Raw genomic sequence first — 20,470 nt, 5'->3', positions numbered from 1 at the left:
TACCCCTTTAAAGTGTATGTAGCAGGGAGGAAAAGCCGACGGTCAATTGAAAATTTTGACCTTTCATATTGAAGATATGGATTTTTTTCCCCAAAAGACCTAATTTTTTTTGTGTTTTGGGAAAAAATCCATATCTTCAATATGAAAGGTCAATTGATCGTCGGCTTTTCATCCCACCTACATACACTTTAAATATAAATCATCAGATTTATAAAGTTTACTTCAAGTACTGTTAAATATCAAAAATATCAATTTTTAATGATTTGCCATATAATGTGTATTAAATTGCGAATTTCAAAAAATCAAAATTATTTGATATCAGAAGGACATTCTTCGTATTCAGAATGCAATTCGATATGTCTGAAGTGCTCTGATGTCCCACAATAAACACTGTCCAAACGTTCATACGCCATCCCTTAACATGTAAGTTTTTCGGCTATGTATTATTTATTTATTTATTTATTTATTTATTTATTTATTTATTTATTTATTTATTTATTTATTTATTTATTTATTTATTTATTTATTTATTTATTTATTTATTTATTTATTTATTTATTTATTTATTTATTTATTTATTTTTTTTATTGATTGATTGATTGATTGATTGATTTCCCGGATTTATTTATTCAATATTTGTTTGTTTATTTCTTTTCATCCATTCAACAAGTCATCCATTCAACAGTTCATTTCATTTGCTGTTCATTTGTTCATTCGTTCATTCATGCATTGATACATTCATTCATGCAATGATTCATTTTATCTTTCTTTACATTTTCATTCATTCTTTTCATTTTTTTTATTTATATTTATTTATTTATTTATTTATTTATTTATTTAGTCATTCATCCATTTGTTCGTTCGTTTATTCATTCAGTTATATTTTTTAAATTTATTTATTTATTTAAAATACTTAGAAGTCATTCATTCATTTGTTCGTTCAACAATTCATTCAACAATTCATTCATTCATTCTGCAATTTAAATATTCATCTATTCAAAGTGCAAAGCAACTCCTATGCACCCTCGCATAATAAAAACTCGCAGGTGGAAACTCCATAATGTGACTGACAGGTCAATTTAGGTCAATGAGAGGTCATTTTATTCTCAACTTCCGCATTGTGGTTAATTTGGTTTGTGCATCCAGAAGTCAAAACACACCTTGTTTATGTTACGTTTTTCTTTTCATAAAAATGATGAAAATGTCGAATAATACGTTGAGATAAATAAGCAGTTTATTATCTTTCTAAAGGCAGCAATTAGAACGCATCTCGCAATCGAATGGTAAGTATTCAAGATAAGCTTTATCATGTTTATAGTTTTATCTAAATGTGAATCCAGAAACTGTCAATGTCATGCATGCATGGCTGTACATGAATGTGTAAACAATCATGTAGTGATTGTAGGTATGCCAGGCAAACCTTAGTTAACACATTTGCTAGTCAACCAAATTCACCTAGAACTCATACATATTTTACATAGAAATTTAAAAGAACAGGCTGGTCAAGGAAACCTACATAAATGGCCGTGTGTTTTGAACTCGCCACCCTTAGCGTTACATCACAAATATTATGAATTTTTACACCAATCAAGTTTCAAATTAGAATATCTACACAACTATCAACCCTAAACTAGCAAAAGTATACATTTTTGAAAAGCTGAAGGCATAAGCAATTCAAATATACACATTTCAACTCATTGTACAGGGTGACCATGAAGTTATACAGGGTGGAATAAAAAAATTCCAAATAAAAAATGGGTCACTTAATGCATTGCTTATTACTAACTTGCAGTTATAAACTGAAAGTAAACAACATTGATTTGGTTAGAGGTTGGGGGGCCTACTGACATGGGAAGAAAAAAATCACAGCTGTTTGGTAATCTCAGAATACAGGGTGTCCCAAAATATGTTCAAATTTTTTACAATTCAACATATTTTGAACTGAAACATTTTACCCCTAACCCATACAGAAAAAGTAAGTCCATATTTAGATTCCTCATCAAATTTCCTCTCAGAAAATGTATACTTTGACTATAGGATAAGTAATGAAATATTTACAGCAACTTTTAGATTTTGAAGACATCCGCATTGCTTACTACAGTGTTTAATATGAAAACGGGTAGTTTTGTACGTAAAAGTTTGTATTTTATAGACTAAACCAATCATAAAGAGTTCAAAATGATTAAAAACAATTAGCATAATTAATAACCTTTCACAAGAGCTCTTAACCATGCCTGTAGCCCATATGGATGCAAAGATATGATCAGTTGATTCAACGTGCACTATATTTCTCATAGACTTTGTACATACCGCCACCGCCACCGCCACAACAACCACCTCGGCCATTCTGAACTCAAAAAATTATAACTCCACTATCTTAGCTGATAAACAATTCTCCTTTGGAGGTCTGTTAGGTCACTCATTTAGCTACAACATGACACCAAACACACTACAATACCTTTTGTTTAAGCAGAGATATAACAATTTGAACGAGTCTCGATTTGGAAAAGCGTAACAAAACCACCATTTTTGGGTGGCGAGTTCAAAACGTGTGGCCAAATATGTTTTCTAATTCTATACTTCACTTGACCCAAATATATGATTTTTTATGCCTGGTGATAAGACAATCGCACATGGAATTTTAGAGGGATTTTGCTTTTGATAGCAATTCCATTAAGGCAGCTGTGTACTCTAGACATTGTTTCTTTCGCAAAATTGAGTTTTTTTGATATGTTTGTACTTTGTTATGTTTTTATAAATACAAGGAATGAAAATCCAGATTTGTAAACTCCAACTGCAATATTTTAAGGATTTTATTTCACTATTCCACTCGTGTTTGAAATTGAAAAGGAAAGAAAATCTTTGTTGTACCAGCACTCCAGCAGGGTACACGTGCGCAACAACGCATCGCGCAATTTGTTAACGCACAAATACGCTACGCACACACGATGCATCTTATGGAAACACCACGGAAGCACAAAAACCTAATGGTCAAATGGCTCCGTTTTAGCTGATAAAATGTGGGTTTTTTCAATTTCTTTCCCCCGATTTAAATATCAAGTTATGAATGGATTTCGCTCAAACTTCTCAAGGGGCCGTGGATTTACCCGATGTTTATGTAATGTAAGGTAGAAAAATAAAAACTGCCGCATTCTCCTTTATGAAAGTGCAAAATGTGACCACTTTAAACTTCAACGGCCATTATTTCAATGTTCATTTTCTCGGTAAAATGATGATTTAGGTACACGATAACTCAATAAATACAGCATCTGGTCATGTTTTTTGAGGTGGGACCCAATTGTGTCACATCTTGCAATTTGTCAAAAATCAACTCCTTTTTGTATTTCTGATTATATTTCAAAAAGTTTTATCCTAAACTATGTAAAGTTATACATTTTTAGAAAGCATATATTGTCAGGATTACAAATCTGTAAAGTTTGAATGGATATACAGGGTGTGCCAAAAAAATATACAGGGTGATTCCAATGAAAAGTACCAAAAAATAACATTTCTTTACCACTCCAATATTTCTACATAGTATATTAAATTGGAAAATGAACTTGATATTTGGAATGTATGCAATTAGCCCTTTCATTAAATATATAGGTTGCACCATATTTGTTAAGCCCATTGTGTTATACAAGGTATTAAAAAAGTTGTATTTAAATTGCTTAATTTAATGTAAAAGGGTCATTAATTGTAGCATTTGTAATCAAATGCACTTTGAATTTGGAAAATATATTCAAAATAGTTTAAAGAATTGCTATAATATCACATTTAAATATTTAATTCCCATAAAGGGTGTTCCAAAAATCAATATAAAGTAATTTGTAACAATGGTACATAGGCATATACATGCATAATTCTAAAGCCTACATCAACAAACTATTTAACAATAACCAGAGATCAATATGTCATCAGATTAATCCTTTGACTGTAATAATCTCCTTTGAGAAGACATATTTATAGATATTTCAAAGATAAAACAATTTAAAAGTCCATCTATTTATGAAAACCTATCCTATATCCTGAATTCTATTGAATTGCATGACACACATATTCCACTGCATTAATTAAAAGCTCGTTAAATCCTTAATTACTAAAGTTTATTAAGATTAACTATTAAGCAATTATAGTTTGAAAGTTAAAAAACTAGGTAAAACTATGAAACTGCATTTTTACTTCTACTAGGCACCAAAGTGCATGAATTTTATTAATGCACACCAACTTCCCATTGGATTTACATAGAGCTCCTCCGCTTCGGCTCCTCCACTTCCGGCACCACCCTGACTAATTAACTTAATTAAGCTGTAGTAATTAATTAATACATTTATTTAATTGTATTTGTTATTAATTCATTAGATTAATAATTTATCTTCAAAATAAGACCAAAACCATTTGTTCATGATGAATTTTAGCAAAAATATAGGAATAAGAAGACAAAATGATCTAGCAAAATGTGACAGCACCACCTTTTTTAGGGTCCCAGTATAAAAAACATGACCATCTATAGGTAAGCAAATATGATCATCGTAAAAAGCATGATCGACTCAAGAAACAGTTTTCTCATTTTTTTATATTTTGGTCTATTTCCGATTTTAGGCATCATTTTGTGCAAATATGCGTTTGTGCATTTTAAAAAGTTCAATTTGCTGCCTTATATGGTCAATATCTCAAAAAATAAGGCCAATATCAAAAAAATAAAAATAAACAGTTTTTGGAATGGAGCCTCAAGATTGAGCTAAAAACAAAATAAAATATTTTGGAAAGAGTGTTTTTTGTTATGATGTACCTAACAAATATTGCCCAAAACTCACTTTTTTGTGATTTTCTTCATAATTGTTGTTTTTACCCCAAATCTATTTTATTGATGTCTTGCCTTCATAAAAATGTATACAAATGTATATATGTCTTGCGCGAATAATTACAAAGTTATTGCACTTTTGCTACATGCATGTCTGAGAGTAGGGGAGATTGGGGTTAGTTGAAACATTTGTCACAAAATCGTCTTTTTAACGCAAACCGATTACTTTCAAGAAACACTAACCATATCAGTATAAATATATACATACATGTACATGCTACAAATACAGCCTTAAGGTCGTGCGCTATGAATTGGGGGCCAAATGCGTTACATACTAAAAAATTCAACAATTTACATGTTTTTGTACTTAAACTGATCTAATTCATATTCTGTTCATGAAACCCTATCAAATTATACATCACTGTAAAGCTTAGAGTACCAGGAATACACACATACAAATATTTGGTAAATATACAGGGTGCCACAAATGTCATATAGGGTGGAAAAGTTAAACTTTGGTTCAAAAAGTATACAATTTTGTTCCTCTCTTATTTACTAACATAAACACCTAGTCTGTTAAAACTTTTTAGATGTGCTAATAACATTGTAGACTTTCAAAAAAAGCAAACTTGTAATGATGAGTTATGTTGCCTAACTGAGATACAGGGTGTTCAAAAGTCGTACAAAATTTTTATGATTTTTATTATATTTTCAATCAAAACTTTTTCCCTTCATGCCCTACACAAAAACCAATGGCATATTTGAATTCCTCATCAAATTTCCTTCTAAGAAATGATAACTTTTACAGAAGTAGTGTAACTTATTCAAGAAATATGACATTCAGAACATTTCGGAGCATATGCATGCTTAGTACAGTAACGTATAGGAAAAGCCTAGAACCCATGACACGAAATGCAGCACATTTACAACAAATTATAACTAGCTTGGAGTAAAATTGGTCACATTACCAACTAGACATAAATACCAAAACAATGGTACATAATCCATCCCAATACCTTGCTGGGTTACTGAAGTTAGAGTAAAAAATAAATTTGAGAGGCACTAAAATCAATATTCCCTATACTTTAACACATGCCTCAACCGTATTCGCCTCAACCGTATTAAGCCGCCACCCCTGACACTACTTCGTTTGAATTGCAATATCTCAAGAAGGAAATGTAGTGTGAAGTTGTTACTTACCAAAATGTTAGCTAGATAAATTAGAAACAAAATGAGACCAAAACTAGTTCAGTACCCCTCTCCATTCTTGAGTTCTGGTATAGAATGTCCTGAAAAAAATGTAAAAATGTAACACCGCCACCTTTTCCTATACCCCAATTCATGACGCACGACCTTAAACTTTATTGGACCTGCTTATAATTATTCATATAATCCAATTTGAAAATTTGAAAAAAGTGTTTCAACTAACCCCACCCCTGGGGTAAGTTGAAACATAGGGTGAGGTTAGTTGAAACACAGCTTGTAAAAATTTCAAAATAATTATTATTGTGTTGTTAGGGTTATACTTCCCTTGAAGGCACCCTTTAACATACAATCAGTGTGAAAAAATGAATAAATAAATATGTGGGAGTGTGGGTCAATACTTTGGACACAAGGTGACGAGTGTCACCATGGACCAAAATATGAGAAGCCTAAAATATTATAAAATGTACTTTCTGTGTGCACTTTTTGCTTGTATTATTGCTTTTTAACCATATTAAGCAATATTGAAGAAATGGTAAACATGTTACAAATTTTTAAAAAGTCAAATTTTTAACCATATTTTTTCTATGCGATTTTCACGTGTCAACTAACCCCACCTCAAAAGTTTCAACTAACCCCGATGCCTATTTTTACATTTCAAAGTTCATTACACAAAATAAGAAATACAATAAAACTTTTATTTAACATTATTCTGGGACTTACTACTAGTGCTTATGATACTCAAAAAATAATCCCCTGAATCTTCAAACAACATGGAGATAACGCATTTTTTCTGAGGGGTATAAAAATTAGTCAGCAAGTCAAAAAACAGATATTCCTTTCCCAAGCCAACACTGGTGGGGCATCAGTGCTGTTGCTAATTTGGTGGATGACCCTTGCTAATACCTATTACTAGGTGCCAGTATTTTACCAAATTAATTTTTGTGTCAGAAAAAAATACAATGTTTCAACTTACCCCGCGTTCCAACTAACCCCAATCTCCCCTACACAGCCTCCTTAAAAAAAGCTGCTATCATAATGAGACTAAGATCTAGAAACACCCCCGAAATGCCGTTTTGGGGAATTTTGCTAGCTGAATCTTTTTGATGAAAGTCAATCTTTGACAAGATGTAACTTTGCTACGGAAAGTGCTATGAAGAAAAGGTTTTCAGTTTTGGCTTTGTTTACTCAAGGGCTTTAATTGATTAAAATGATGCAGTTTGATGGCAAATTTGAATTCACCTAGCATACCTAAATCATGATTCATGAACTTCCAGTAACTGTAACTTGGTATCTTTATTTAACATTATGACATTATCTGATACCGTATATGATACCGAGTTACAGGGCGCTATATTGGAGTTCATTTCGCAAAGAAGCTTATTCTGGCCATTTACCAATTGCAAAAAAAAAATTCTTCTTTCTCCAAGTCTGACTAAACCACATACTTACAGTACTAGGTGCATCAAACGCCCCACAATTCGGTTAATTTCAATAGATCATTCTGTCCCTACATGTAGTCTTAAAATGTGCCAATGATCATAAAAATAAGCTGTGCAAAATTTGAAGTGAATCAGAAGTTGTCTATTGGGGCCTATGAGAGCCTAAAGTTATTCCATTGGGTCTATGTATAAAAGTTCGTTGACCCCTGTACAATTTCAATTAGAAGCTACATGTAGCTGATGTTTTTAAATACCCGCTAAATCCAAACCGTGTGATCTCAGCAGCTGTAATTACATGAGCTGATAGTATGAATGATCATCTTCGAGATAATATTGAAATTATAAATAACAGTGCATTCAGGACAGTGTCACACCCGGATGTCACACAACCCTTTTTGCCGCATTTTAGATGAAAGCATTTCCTGTGCATCCTGAAAATGCACGTCTTCATACATTTAGTCAAGATTTCAATATTGTCTCAAAGAGGATCATTCATATTATTTATTTATTTAATCTTTCTTTAACCAGGGTAGCCCCTTCAGTAACTAGTACTGATCTCCAAGGGGGCCCTGAGTGACAATTCACAATATACATATACATTGTACAATTTCATGACAGAGGTTAATATATAAATTAAATTAAAAGCAATGCATGGAATCAAAAGTTACATGATACATTATTTACATTGTACATCAGGTTCATTTTTACATCAGGTCTGGTAACACAAATAGTTACATGATTAAATACTAATAATATTATAACAATGTACATGTTTGGCAATCAGATATAAAGAAAAGACAAAAAGTTGAATAAATTTGTGGAAATTGATAAAATTTTAATCACAAATCTGAAATACAGTTTTTAAAAGTATTAAGGGTCATGGAAGAAAAGTTTCTACGGATGTCTTGAGGGAGTTCATTCCAAGCATAACATGATCTGTAGTGAAAAGTTCTCTTGCCAGGATTTATGTTCCATTTTGGAATGGCAAGAGAATTGAAAGTTCTCAAGCCCAAGGGTGCCACTCAAATGTGATAATGTACACGTACACATGTGACCATATTTTTTTGAAACACCCCCTAAACGAGTTTTAATCTACCAGCAAATTTAGTCCCTTAATTAGGTAATTTGTAATATAGAATTTACCCCCTAATGAGTTTTTAGCTAGTAAAAATGCAATAAATGAACCCTTTTTGATCTCATAACGTGAAAACCGAAAAGGTACCCTAAACAAGTTGTTCAGTTTCAGAAAACTACCCATATTCTTGAAAATCAGTGTTTTAGACCCTAAATGCGTCACACGCATAACTTACCTTGCCTAAAAAACACCCCTTTTTTACTTGTTTTGTTGGTCATGCATATGCGTACAGACTGTTAATGTGAGTGCCCCCCTCCCGACGATCAGCTCGTGTAATTTCAGCTTGTGAGACCAAACGGTTTGCATGTAGCGGATATTTCAAAACTTCGCAGTGGCTTTTAATTGAAATTACACAGGGGTCAACGAACTCTAATACATAGATCCAATGCAATAACTTTAGGCTCTCGGAGGCCCCACTAGACAATTTCAGATTCACTTCAAATTTTGCACCGCTTACTTTTGTGATCATTGGCACATTTTAAGACTAGGGACAACAAATTCTGTGACATGAGGGGCGTTTGATGCACTTACACTAATGTAGTCCAATATGTGATCTGCAGAAACTCCGGCAAACTATCCGCATATGGATGTCTTGATATGATTGCTTAAAATGGTATATGGCTCTGGTTTTTTTAACATGTATCAAAAGGCTAAATGACACTTTGGGAGACCCCAGCAGAAACATGTGACCTATTTCCGGATAACTTTTTATATTTTTATGTAGTGTAGACCTAGGCTAATCTCCCATAGCTTAACAAAATTTGTCCCAGTTTTCTTTCTTTACTTGTGCCAAGACCAAATGTCCAATTGTTAACGGAAATTTGTCAACCTAACAAAAGTGACTAATTTGTTTTGTTTACAAAATAAAACCAGATCAGCTCTGAGTATTCTGTTCAATATTTTATGAACACATGTTAGTACAAGATCCAAGAAATCCAAGATTTACCTAAATAATTTCTAACATGAAACAATTTTGAGCACTTGAAAATTATGTTTCGGACGTTACATTTTCCGTTAACAATCTTGCTCTATTTTTAACATGGTCTAAGTAATTGTTTTATCATGTAAAACATACACAAATACTTTAAATGTTTGCCTCAGGACAATATAAATAATTGCAAATGCAAATTTTGTATCGGTTGAATGTTTTCAAATTATGGTGAAGCATTACTTAAATGGGTCTCATTTTCCGTTAACAGTTTTGTAACATCCGAAAGAATACATATTGTCTTATAATTATGTGAAGAACAATACTAGCTTTGAATTTTCATTATTAAGTTGAAGTAGACATGACAACAAGTATCTAAATGAAAAAATGATTTCACTTCCTCATGACTTTATGTAAAATTTTGGCCACACAACATTTCCGTTAACAATGGTAACATCCGAATCAAATGTAACATCCGAGACAGAAAGAATGACATTTTGTTGAAGAAATTTAATTAGAGGGGAAATAAAAAGGTCAAATGGATTGGAAATCATGGGAAGGCCATAGTAGAAATATTTTTACCATACCCAGGTTTGTTCTTTGAGTGTGCAAACCGTTAACATGTCAAGTTTGTTTCGGATGTTACAAGGCAAAATGTTAACGGAAAGTGAGGCCAATAACAGGGCATTGTGAGAAGATTTTAGAATATACACTTAAATGAATGTGAATTTCTAGTAAATATGGTGTACATCCTCATTTTCATAATATTGCTGACTCCATTTCACCTTTGTAAAACCTTGCTAGTGGAAAAAAAAACAAGTTGTTAGCTCTACAATATCTATTGTCTCTATGCATAACACATAAGATAAAAAGCAACATAATTAATTTGGTTCACTCCTTTCAAATGAATTTCATTACTGACATATACACATGTCCTAAGAAATTTATTTTAAATTTGAAAAACAACTTACACTGAATATTTCTCCATTACACTAGCAAAATACTTTGATTTAAAATGTGTTTCGGATGTTACACATTTTTTGTTAACAAGTCCAAAATGAAGTTGTAATTTCAATAAACTTTATAATATTTTAGCATTAGATGATATCTAAAACTTATTGAAAATAATTTATTAAGTAGCATTTTGTCATCATCATTTATTTCAAAATTGAAAAAAGCTGCATTTTCATAAAAAATGATCATTTTAACATAAAATATATAAGCATGTACAAATGTGTTAGGCCTATATTGGAATCACTATGCACATATATACCAGAAATGAAGCAGGAGAAATACTTACTATGCTTCATACAGCTTCATTATGTCCGATAAAACAATAAATTATCAATGGAAACAAATTAACCACTAAGAAAAATACTCTTACAACAGAACAAGTTTCATGGGAATTATTTGTTAACACAGACTTATGAGCTGTTTTAATACAATCAGTTTTTGCATATTTTATATGTGTGCAAATGATAAATGATTGTGCCTTGCATTAAAAAATGTTTGAGTGTCCATCATGGCAACATACCTGTTGTAAATGCAATGATCTCATGTTTGTTAATTCAACTTCCAACCATCAAACTTTGTAAAAATGTTAACATCATGTAACATCCGAATCACTGCCTTTAATTATACACGTATTTGTACATATTTTGAATCATTTGAATAATTTCAACAGGTTTTCTGATTCAAAGTGATTGATATTATGCTAAAATAATGAAATGTCCCAAATGTTTCCTTTAATAAGTTCAATTAGATTGCAATTGCATGTTAACGTAATGTAACGTCCGAACCACTCTTAAGTTGGGAAGACGTAAAAGAAAGCCTGATTATGATTGTAAGAAAGGTGTAGCCCTTTGTATTATCAACTTAATGCTTCAGGGAGCTAATTAATTTGGTTTATTATGATGTCCAGTGCACATTTACAATAAGGATGTGGGTAACAATGTATATGAATAAATTCCATATCAGTACATGTATATACATCTAAATTAAAAAATTTCTTCAGTAAGATGAAAATATCATTTAATGATGATTAGATTTTCAAGTGATAGGTTTGATCATCTGACAGTGATTATCATTTACATATTTTTGAACTAATATGTGCTTAGAAATAGGGCCATATACCTGCAAATAATGCATGTTAACAAAATAATGTAACATCCGAAACCCATGAGTATCTAGAGTTACATTTTTACTATAAAGCCATTATCAAACTTATTTTGATATGTCAGTACTTGGTTATCATTACCTTGTTCACATATGGATTAGCAATTATGTGGATGAAATTAATTACATTTAGAGCATATTTTTGACCACCAAACCTGCTATTTTGCCCATTTTTCAGTTTCATATGCCTGAAAAGTTACCTAAAAGTGATAGCAGAATGGCCATATTTGGTCAATAGTAACTTGGACTCATTATTTTCCTATGACAACTAATTTGGTAACTAATGGGCATTACAGTAAGCAATATCTAGCTTTGGCAACAAGTTGCTTTTTTATGAAAAAATCTCATTTGGCCAAAGGGTCTACAAAGTTTACAGACCAAATGAACATAAATAAGCTCCAAGTTTTGTATTTTCATAAAATTCAAGTCATCTGCTTTGAGAAATGACATATTTTAAGTGTCTTCTGTCAATTTCATTTTTACCCTCTCAGTTCACACTTTTGATACATGTTAAAAAAACCAGAGCCATATATTTTTATGGTTTTTTCCATGTTTTTCGAATTTGGATCCCTCTGTTTTATGCAAATCTAAACTCTTGAGAAAGCTCTTTGAGACATGCGTAGTTGTTTTTTAAAAAGCAACACATCGCACATTCATTATTTATGTTATAGAAAAAATATTAAATTTGTGTACATCGTGGAACATTCAATTACGCTTGTTACTCCGCGACTAATCATGCTAACTACATGCGCGTACAACGCTACTCTACGCATCCATATGAGCGAGGCTATCTGCGTACAACTGCTTACTACGCACAGCCACGCAAAGAGTATGTTCCACGATGTACACAAATTTGATAATTTTTCTATAGTTACAAAATTGCATATATTTGTGAATACTGTGTGTGTTTCAAAATCACATGTGCTTTGCAGACAACAGTTTTTCTTAGCCATTTGCAAAATGATGTTCACTAAAAACTGCTACTCCTTCCACAAATTGCATAAATTATGCATAATGACATCATTAAATATATATTCAAAATTGTATTCATCTATTGCTATGGTAGCAGGCGAATAGGGGTCATATCATGCAGTAGTTCACTTAACCCTAACACTTAACCCTGCTTTTTGATATCGGAAGTTAAAGATGATACGAAAAAGGAGAAAAGATGAACAAAGAAGTCACTTGGCACCCCGGGATTCGAACCTTTGACCCCCCACCAGTGTTTACTCAGAGGCTGTATGTCTCAAATTTGGCCCAGTGAAAATTATATTTGGCCCACAACAATTTGCAATGCTGTATTACAATTAGTCAATAATTTGAGGAATTACTGAGACAAAATTGAGTCAATTTTTGGGAGAAATGCTTCATTTGGCGCACTCAATTTCCAGAGAGAGTAAACACTGCCCCCCACATGCCAACCACACGATCACGGACCGGTAGCTACACGGGTTATCGCTGCCCGGGCAGCAATTCCTTGAGCATATATAGACGAATCCAAATCCACACATTCCTACACCTGACAGCTTTAGTTGGGTACCCGTCGGCTACAATGCACCAAAAATGTGAAATGATTCGCCTTGGCGGAAATTTTAAACTGCATTCCATCACCCGTTTTACACCTTCCATGAAAACACAGGTAGACAAAAGAATGATTAAAGTTTACAACACAATAGGCCCTACAGTTCCTTTCAGCAAAACACACAGCTTCTACATGGTCTATTCGCAGTTGAAGTGACATAATAATCGGATTAACTACACACGGTATCTGTGCATTGTCACTTTCAGCCTGTTATCAAAATACTGTCAATTACCAGAATATCTTGATTATCACGCTTCAGGAAACCACCGAAAATACAGAAAAAAATAAAATGATCAATAATTATCACTTCTCTGAAAAAATGCTAACAATCATAAACTAAGTTATAGGCCTATATTTACAACAAAACAAAAAAATTGGGGGGGGGGGGTGTCTTTAATACTTTCAAACAAATTATCTATTCTGTCGGTCGGACATCTGGGCATGAACCGGCTGACAATAGCACTGGAGTGAAAACAACATTCGCATTTAATACTGAACTCTGGAGTGTATCACAAGCTATCACACTATTGTGCCAGGTTCGACTCTCTGCAAACAAAAATATGCGATATTGTTTTCACTCCAATGCATGAATGGATGTGAAGTGGCCCCGACCGAGAGAATAGAAACATTGGAAATATTTCCAATTCCAGCGTGCAAATTGATCAACCATAGCGGTCTCATACACCATATCAAACGCTACAAATGGATGTACTTGCGAACAAAAGGACTATGTATGAATAGATGCGACGGGATTACCTGCGGAATTATCTCTATTGTATTATTCTATTAACCCTCCTCGTCCTTGCATCTTCTCTAGGTGTTAGGCGGCTTTTATTTGCACAATTGGGCGCTCAAAACACCAGGTTGGTGCTAGCGGGTAACCAAAGATGGCCGACCAAATCCTGACCATGACTTGGCTCGTTGGATTCGTCTATAACACTTAGGGTGATTTGCAGACCCTGGGATTCACGCATGCGCTTAATTTTTCATCGTGGTTTTTTGTGGTATTTTTGGGTGTTAATGCAACATCGTCCTCAAAATTAAATGGCCTGTGTACCTCAAAGAAACATACATGTAGATGCTTTTGCTAATAATTCTCTGTCTTTTCATTTTACAGATTGCATAAGTGCTAAACTAATCAAGTAAGAATGGATCATAATGCAGCAGAACCAGCAATGATGCAGCCCAATGTAGACATCAAAGAAGAACCAAATGAGTTCGGTATGGATCCCAGCTGTTTTGGCACGAACTGCGAAACCAACAGAACAAACTCTCTGCCAGGTACAGCAGATATTGCAATGTCCGGCAATACTCATCAAGGCCATTCTGTTGCTGAAGAAATGACCAACAAATTCAATTCAGCGGCCGGAAGTAGTGCTAGTATTGATACGATGAGAGCATTAGCATCGGAACTAGGTGGTAAAATGGGTGCAAATGCATCAGAAGCATCAACTGGTGCAGAGGAGAGCCATGGTGCGATTCCTGGCGGTGCACCAGCAGTGAGCACTCCAGATTTTGATACTTCTGGACTCGATCTGAGTTGGTTAAGCAGCGGTGAGAAACCACTCAACATAGCGGACTTATCTTTTGAGCAGTTTCAGTTGTTGTACTATCAGCATCTGTTTAAGAATATGAAAGATGTGGCACCAACTAAGACTAAGTCAAAGCCGGAAAAGAGGAACGGAGGTGAGGTTGCGAGCAAAATTCCAAGTAAGGCAACATCTAGCCCCGGTGTCAAAAGGGACTCATCCGGCAGCACTGCATCTGAGAACAATACAAGCTCCACTGATAAGGATGGTGGTTCCTCAGATGGAGGAACTCAAGCTTCAAAGGAATTGAATTTATCTGATATTGTAGTGGGACCACTCATGGACTCATCAGCCAGCCCAAAACCACCAGGGTATGGATTTACTCATAAGTGCAGTCATTGTGACGAGATGTTCAGATCGCGTCTGGAATTGACTGCACACGACAAACGAGCGCACCCAACGGAATGGGACAGTGATTTACAGTGCGAAAAATGCAGCAAGAAATTTTCGAGTAAATACTACTTGAATCAGCATGAACTGACGCACAAGGGAGAGCTTCCGTTTTCCTGCGATCTGTGCGATAAACGTTTTCTCTGCAAAGGCACTCTCGAAACTCATGTTATTTTACTACACACCGACGAGCGCCCCCATAAGTGTGACATATGCGGAGCAGCTTTCAAATTAAAGAAAATTCTTATGCGGCACATTTCAACGCACACGAAAGAAGCACCGTACAAATGCCCGAACTGCGATAAGTGTTTTTCACGGCGCGGTTCGTTGAATCGACATGAACTGATCCACACGGGTGAGAAGCCTTTCAAATGTGAGTTGTGCGACAAGTGTTTCACGCAAAAAAGTACATTGACCTTACACATGATGGGTCACAACAACGAACGGCCATATCAGTGCTCTAAGTGTGATAAGAGCTTTCGAAAGAAAAGCCACCTCACTCGACACGATTCGGTTCACACAGGGAAGAAACGTTATTACGAGTGCAAGGTGTGTAAGAAATGTTTTGCCGAGAAATATTGTTTAGTGGAACATGAGAAGACACACCAAGGCGAAGCAAATATTGCTAGTTTTTATTTAGCGCAGCATAAGAAAGGCAATAGAGACACTTTGGACTATTTTAAAGGAGATGTGGAAGAGTCAAAATCAAATGACAGCGAGCCTGGGAAAAGTGTGGCTGAGGGCGGTGAGGAGAAAGACAAGGACAAATCCGTCAGTGATTCTGTGGGAAATGATGATGAAAGGACAGATCATGAAGAAAAACCCGAGAACAAAGACTGCACAACAGAACAAGAGGGAGAGAGTGACAAACCTCGTGAAGCCCAGAATGATGAAAAATTGCAAGATTAGGCTGGGAAAAAGTTTGTTTTCCGTAGGCCGCAAGCATTTGGTTTTGGAGCAATTTTACCGCATTTCAAGAATTTAATCATAATGAAAAATTTTGATCATGATCATAAAAAGTGATCGTACACGATGAATGAGCCGTAAATTCCGCCCCCGGTCAATTTTGTTTTATTTCGTATTTAGAAAATATATTATATCATAAGCTTTAAAATGGTATACCATTTTAACTTACGATATACCGGTATCCAGAAGCGGAGTTATGGTTTGTTGAACTTTGCTCAGACTTATAACAAAATGGTATACCTTTTTTCGGTTCTACATGTGTCTCTTTTCCCAAATTGCTGGTAATAAATATCAATTATAGGTTAATGAGCGCAGCAGATTACTTATTGGGAGAAATTAGACAAAATAATGCAGATGGCGCTGATGTTGATGCGCCTAATGCACGAGCCCGAAGGGGGAGTGCATTAGACGCATCAACATCAGCGCAAGTGCATTATTTTGTCTAATTTCTGGAGCAATAAGTAATACAAGTTTATTTATCTATTTCATACACGAGAAGAAAAAAACACGTGATTTTTACTTTTTTTATATAACAACTTATCACTGAAAATGTTGGAAAACAGAACCAAATATAAATGCATCAACCCGCCCGAATAATGAATCAATCCTACGCGCGCGAAACACTGCGCGTAGTACGCGGAGTGCACAATATACACAATCAATGCATGTTTCATACTTTTCTAACAGCTTTTCTGATTGGCTGCTTTGATATAGGAGTGTATGAAACAGTCATAATTGGCGGTCATTTCAAATCATCCCCAAGTCAACAAGGTTCAGGAATGTCTCATTGTTGATTGTTGGTTTTAATACAAAAATGGTTATACATGTACATGTATACCTATACTAGACAAAATACAATGCTTTGTAACCCACCACTTGAACAGGTTTTAGCCAAAGATGTTTAAGAATTTTATGGACATAAATGTAGGTAGAAGCTTATTATCCTCTTCAAGAATAGGATTATTGACTGGTTTAAAAGGTGTTTGACTAGCGCTTTCAAAATGAGATACATGTATTTAACACTGACTTGAGGTACTTACAACCTTCAATTCATGCACATTTTACACTGTAACTCGGAATTCAATTTAGGACATTTACGGCGCATTCGTGGTGTACGGTCACATATTGTCAAGCAAATAATTAATGAAAATACTACCCCATTGTCAAGAGACTTTTTCTCATGAATCTCATCCAAGCGATATCCTTTTAAAATCAGTCAATAATTGCCATGCTATTCCAGTTGAAATCCATACACCCCCTATGGAAGATAATTTATGACCTATCACTAGAGTGTAGATTTCAAATGGAATCACCCATTCAGATACCCCATTTGAAATTCACACTCCCTGAGTGGGAGATTATGTAAGGTCATATCTTCCATAGGGGGTGTATGGATTTCAACTGGAATAGCCCTTTGAAGGGTAATTGATCTTTGATAGAGTTCAAATGAGGAGAAAGTTTTCTGATCATGATTGATAACATCAAAGATCAAGAAGAGATCTGATATAGTCTGTACATGTATGTATCACACACACAGACCTTTAGTTTTGAGGAGAGCTGGAGCTGACACTCTCCTACAGCTCCCTTAAATGCAATCAGGGGAGCTGTTTTTTACAACTTAACCCAATAGTTTCGCATAAGTTTATTCACAAATTGTGACTGAATATCAGTAAAATGAAATCTATTGATAGATTTTCCCAACTCAAAATTACACTTTTTGTATTGTAAGTGTCCAATATTTCAGGCATAGCAACTCTCCTACATTGCAGCTCACTCAGCACTCTTCTTTTAACAGCTTGATCACTCTCCTTAAAAAATTTTAGGGAGCGGTTTGAACAGCTCTCTCTCTTTAATACCCTCAAGGGGAGCTGTTGCCAGAAAAATCTAAAACAGAAGGCCTGATATCACAATGATAATTGCTGGGGTGGGCTTCACTGGTATTTCTAAGGCAGATATCATGATCATGCATGAACTTTCAAAATGAACCCTACCTAAACAAGTATTTTCCTGGGTTTCTATAATACCCTAAACACATATTTGGGCCTGTGTTTATTACTCTAAAACAGCAGTAAATTTATTTATTATTTGTGCAGTTTTTATGTTTCATGTCTGAGGTCCATGTCAAATAGATCTTTTTTTCTCTTCAAATTTTCGATGTTTTTGAAACAGTAAATGATGTACTTTTTGGTGTTTCATGTTTCACGTCTTGTCATTCATACCTTTTTTATTTTTGAGGTTTTTGACACCCTACATTGTAAATAGCTTGCAGGTTAAAATTGCCCTTTTTACATTTTTTTCTTTCTTTTTTGCATCAAGAGCACGATATCTACATTGAAATACAAGTGCCCCACCCCACCGGATAATTAGTACCAATCAGTTTCGATATTTGTTGAAAAATCTGCTTCCAAGTAGAATTCATAGTTTTGTGACCTATAGCTTTTGCACAGCAGAATCTACAAATGGGGTAGTTTGCATGTTGTATTTCTTTAATAACAGTCATATGGGTAACAGTCTTTTTGATACAGCCTGAGCTGTATCTGGAATGGTAAGTTATGGAAAATATAAATATATATGAAGAATTATTGAGTAATGACATTATGTGTTTGGAGGTGCTAAAAGCAAAGTACGGTAAATGTGTTTTTCAAAGGTGCTACATGTAACTGTAATTTATAACTGTTTATTTTATTGTAAAAAGCTTTTAATTGTTTAATGGCATTATGTAGCAGGGCGTACACGGAATACTATTTTAAACATTTGACACAGTCTCTACAAGGATACAACTTGCCAAAAATGCAATCAGTAGCTTATTAATGGAAATTGTGGCTGTATTCTTCAGGTGCCATATTAGTCAGACCAGTCTCTCACAGAAGGACCCCAAATCCTGCACATAAATGAGAAAATGTATGCCAACCCAAAATTATGTTTGAATAATTACTAGCCTTTTTGAAAGTCATGTAGGTTTATATATTCCCTTATATGCACTGATCTATATCTGCCAAATATACTGCCATATTCTGAATTTCTGAGGAGCATTATGAGACATCCACCACTTACAAAATGTATGGGCTGTAATGTTGGTATTTTTAATTTTTTAGATCTTGACTTGGTGCCCATAAATGACTTAGGATGATTGCGCAATGGCATGACGTGGAATGCATGCATGGGCAGTGGTTTTCCTTGTAAGATTTTGTAAGATTTTTACATGTTAGGGTTTCCCAAAAAAGACACCATTTTGTTTTCAGAAGTGTCTACATTAATATACATTTGTAATAGAAACAATGCTGTATGCTTCTCTAAAGATTTCTTTGTATAAACACAGTAAAATTTTGTATACAGTCTACAGAGTAGGACTAAATGTTATGGAAAAGCAGTATTATGGTAAGGCGACGAAAAAAAACACCCTGTTCTACTGACCTGACCGACCCAGAATTTAAAGAATGGGGAACAAATATTTCCTGTACAATGAATGCCATCTCCATTTTTTCCCCAAATAAAAAAAAGGCCCGACCTACTTGAAAGGTCTGTCCCCGTAGAACAGGGTTGGTTTTTTCGTTGCCTAATGGCATAATTTTCCTATCTGCAGCCATGTTTTGTAGCTTTGTTCAAGAATGTTTCCTTTCAGATCATGTAAAACAGGGTTATATTCTATTGTTGTATAAATTATGTATTTATAATATGCTACACGTGGACAGTCAAAATCATGTATGTACGTGTATGATATCACAATATTGTGTGTTCATCAAAACAGCATTCAAGTTTTAAATTTTCTATGGCACAGAAAACTATAATATATATATTCTTGCAGGTTACAGTAATAGTTTCAAGTGTTTCGTCCAATTGCATGGACTTTAATAGTAGATGAAAAAGAAATATTTTGTATTATGAATAATGTGCATGTAATGAATGTTTTTATGCCAACTCATATTTGGAGCAGTATATTAATGTTGAATAGTGAACATACAATTCACATTGTGGTAAATATTTTTGGAGCTTTATAAAAGCAAACAGTGTATTTGTTGTCTTGTATTCATGTTAAATAGAACTTATAATGAACTGTTTTATATTGTTATGTTAGAATTGTTTCTGTTTTCATGCTGTTCTACCATTCAGTGGTATAACTCTCCGATTGGAACACATACCCCCTCCCAGTTTGCACCCCATGAATTAGTTGACCATTTGTATAGGCTTTAAATGGATAATCAGTATTCCAACCCATATGAACCCCCCCTGCAGATTTCCCCTGGATTGTGAAAATC

The 20,470-nt window shown here is 34.3% G+C and overlaps 1 protein-coding gene across 1 annotated transcript; it reads left to right on the top strand.

Annotated features, from left to right (window-relative positions):
- Nucleotides 1–1,136: 1,136 nt before the first annotated feature.
- LOC140150591 (uncharacterized) lies at nt 1,137–16,521 on the top strand. Its single transcript, XM_072172634.1, has 2 exons — nt 1,137–1,283; nt 14,387–16,521. Exon 2 carries the CDS (start codon nt 14,418–14,420, stop codon nt 16,155–16,157), a length of 1,740 nt encoding a protein of 579 aa, XP_072028735.1. The 5' UTR covers nt 1,137–1,283; nt 14,387–14,417; the 3' UTR covers nt 16,158–16,521.
- The last annotated feature ends 3,949 nt before the right edge of the window (nt 16,522–20,470 follow it).

Source organism: Amphiura filiformis, chromosome 4, assembly GCF_039555335.1.
Source record: "Amphiura filiformis chromosome 4, Afil_fr2py, whole genome shotgun sequence".
Lineage (NCBI taxonomy): Eukaryota > Metazoa > Echinodermata > Ophiuroidea > Amphilepidida > Amphiuridae > Amphiura > Amphiura filiformis.
This window is presented reverse-complemented; position numbering and strand designations above follow the sequence as displayed.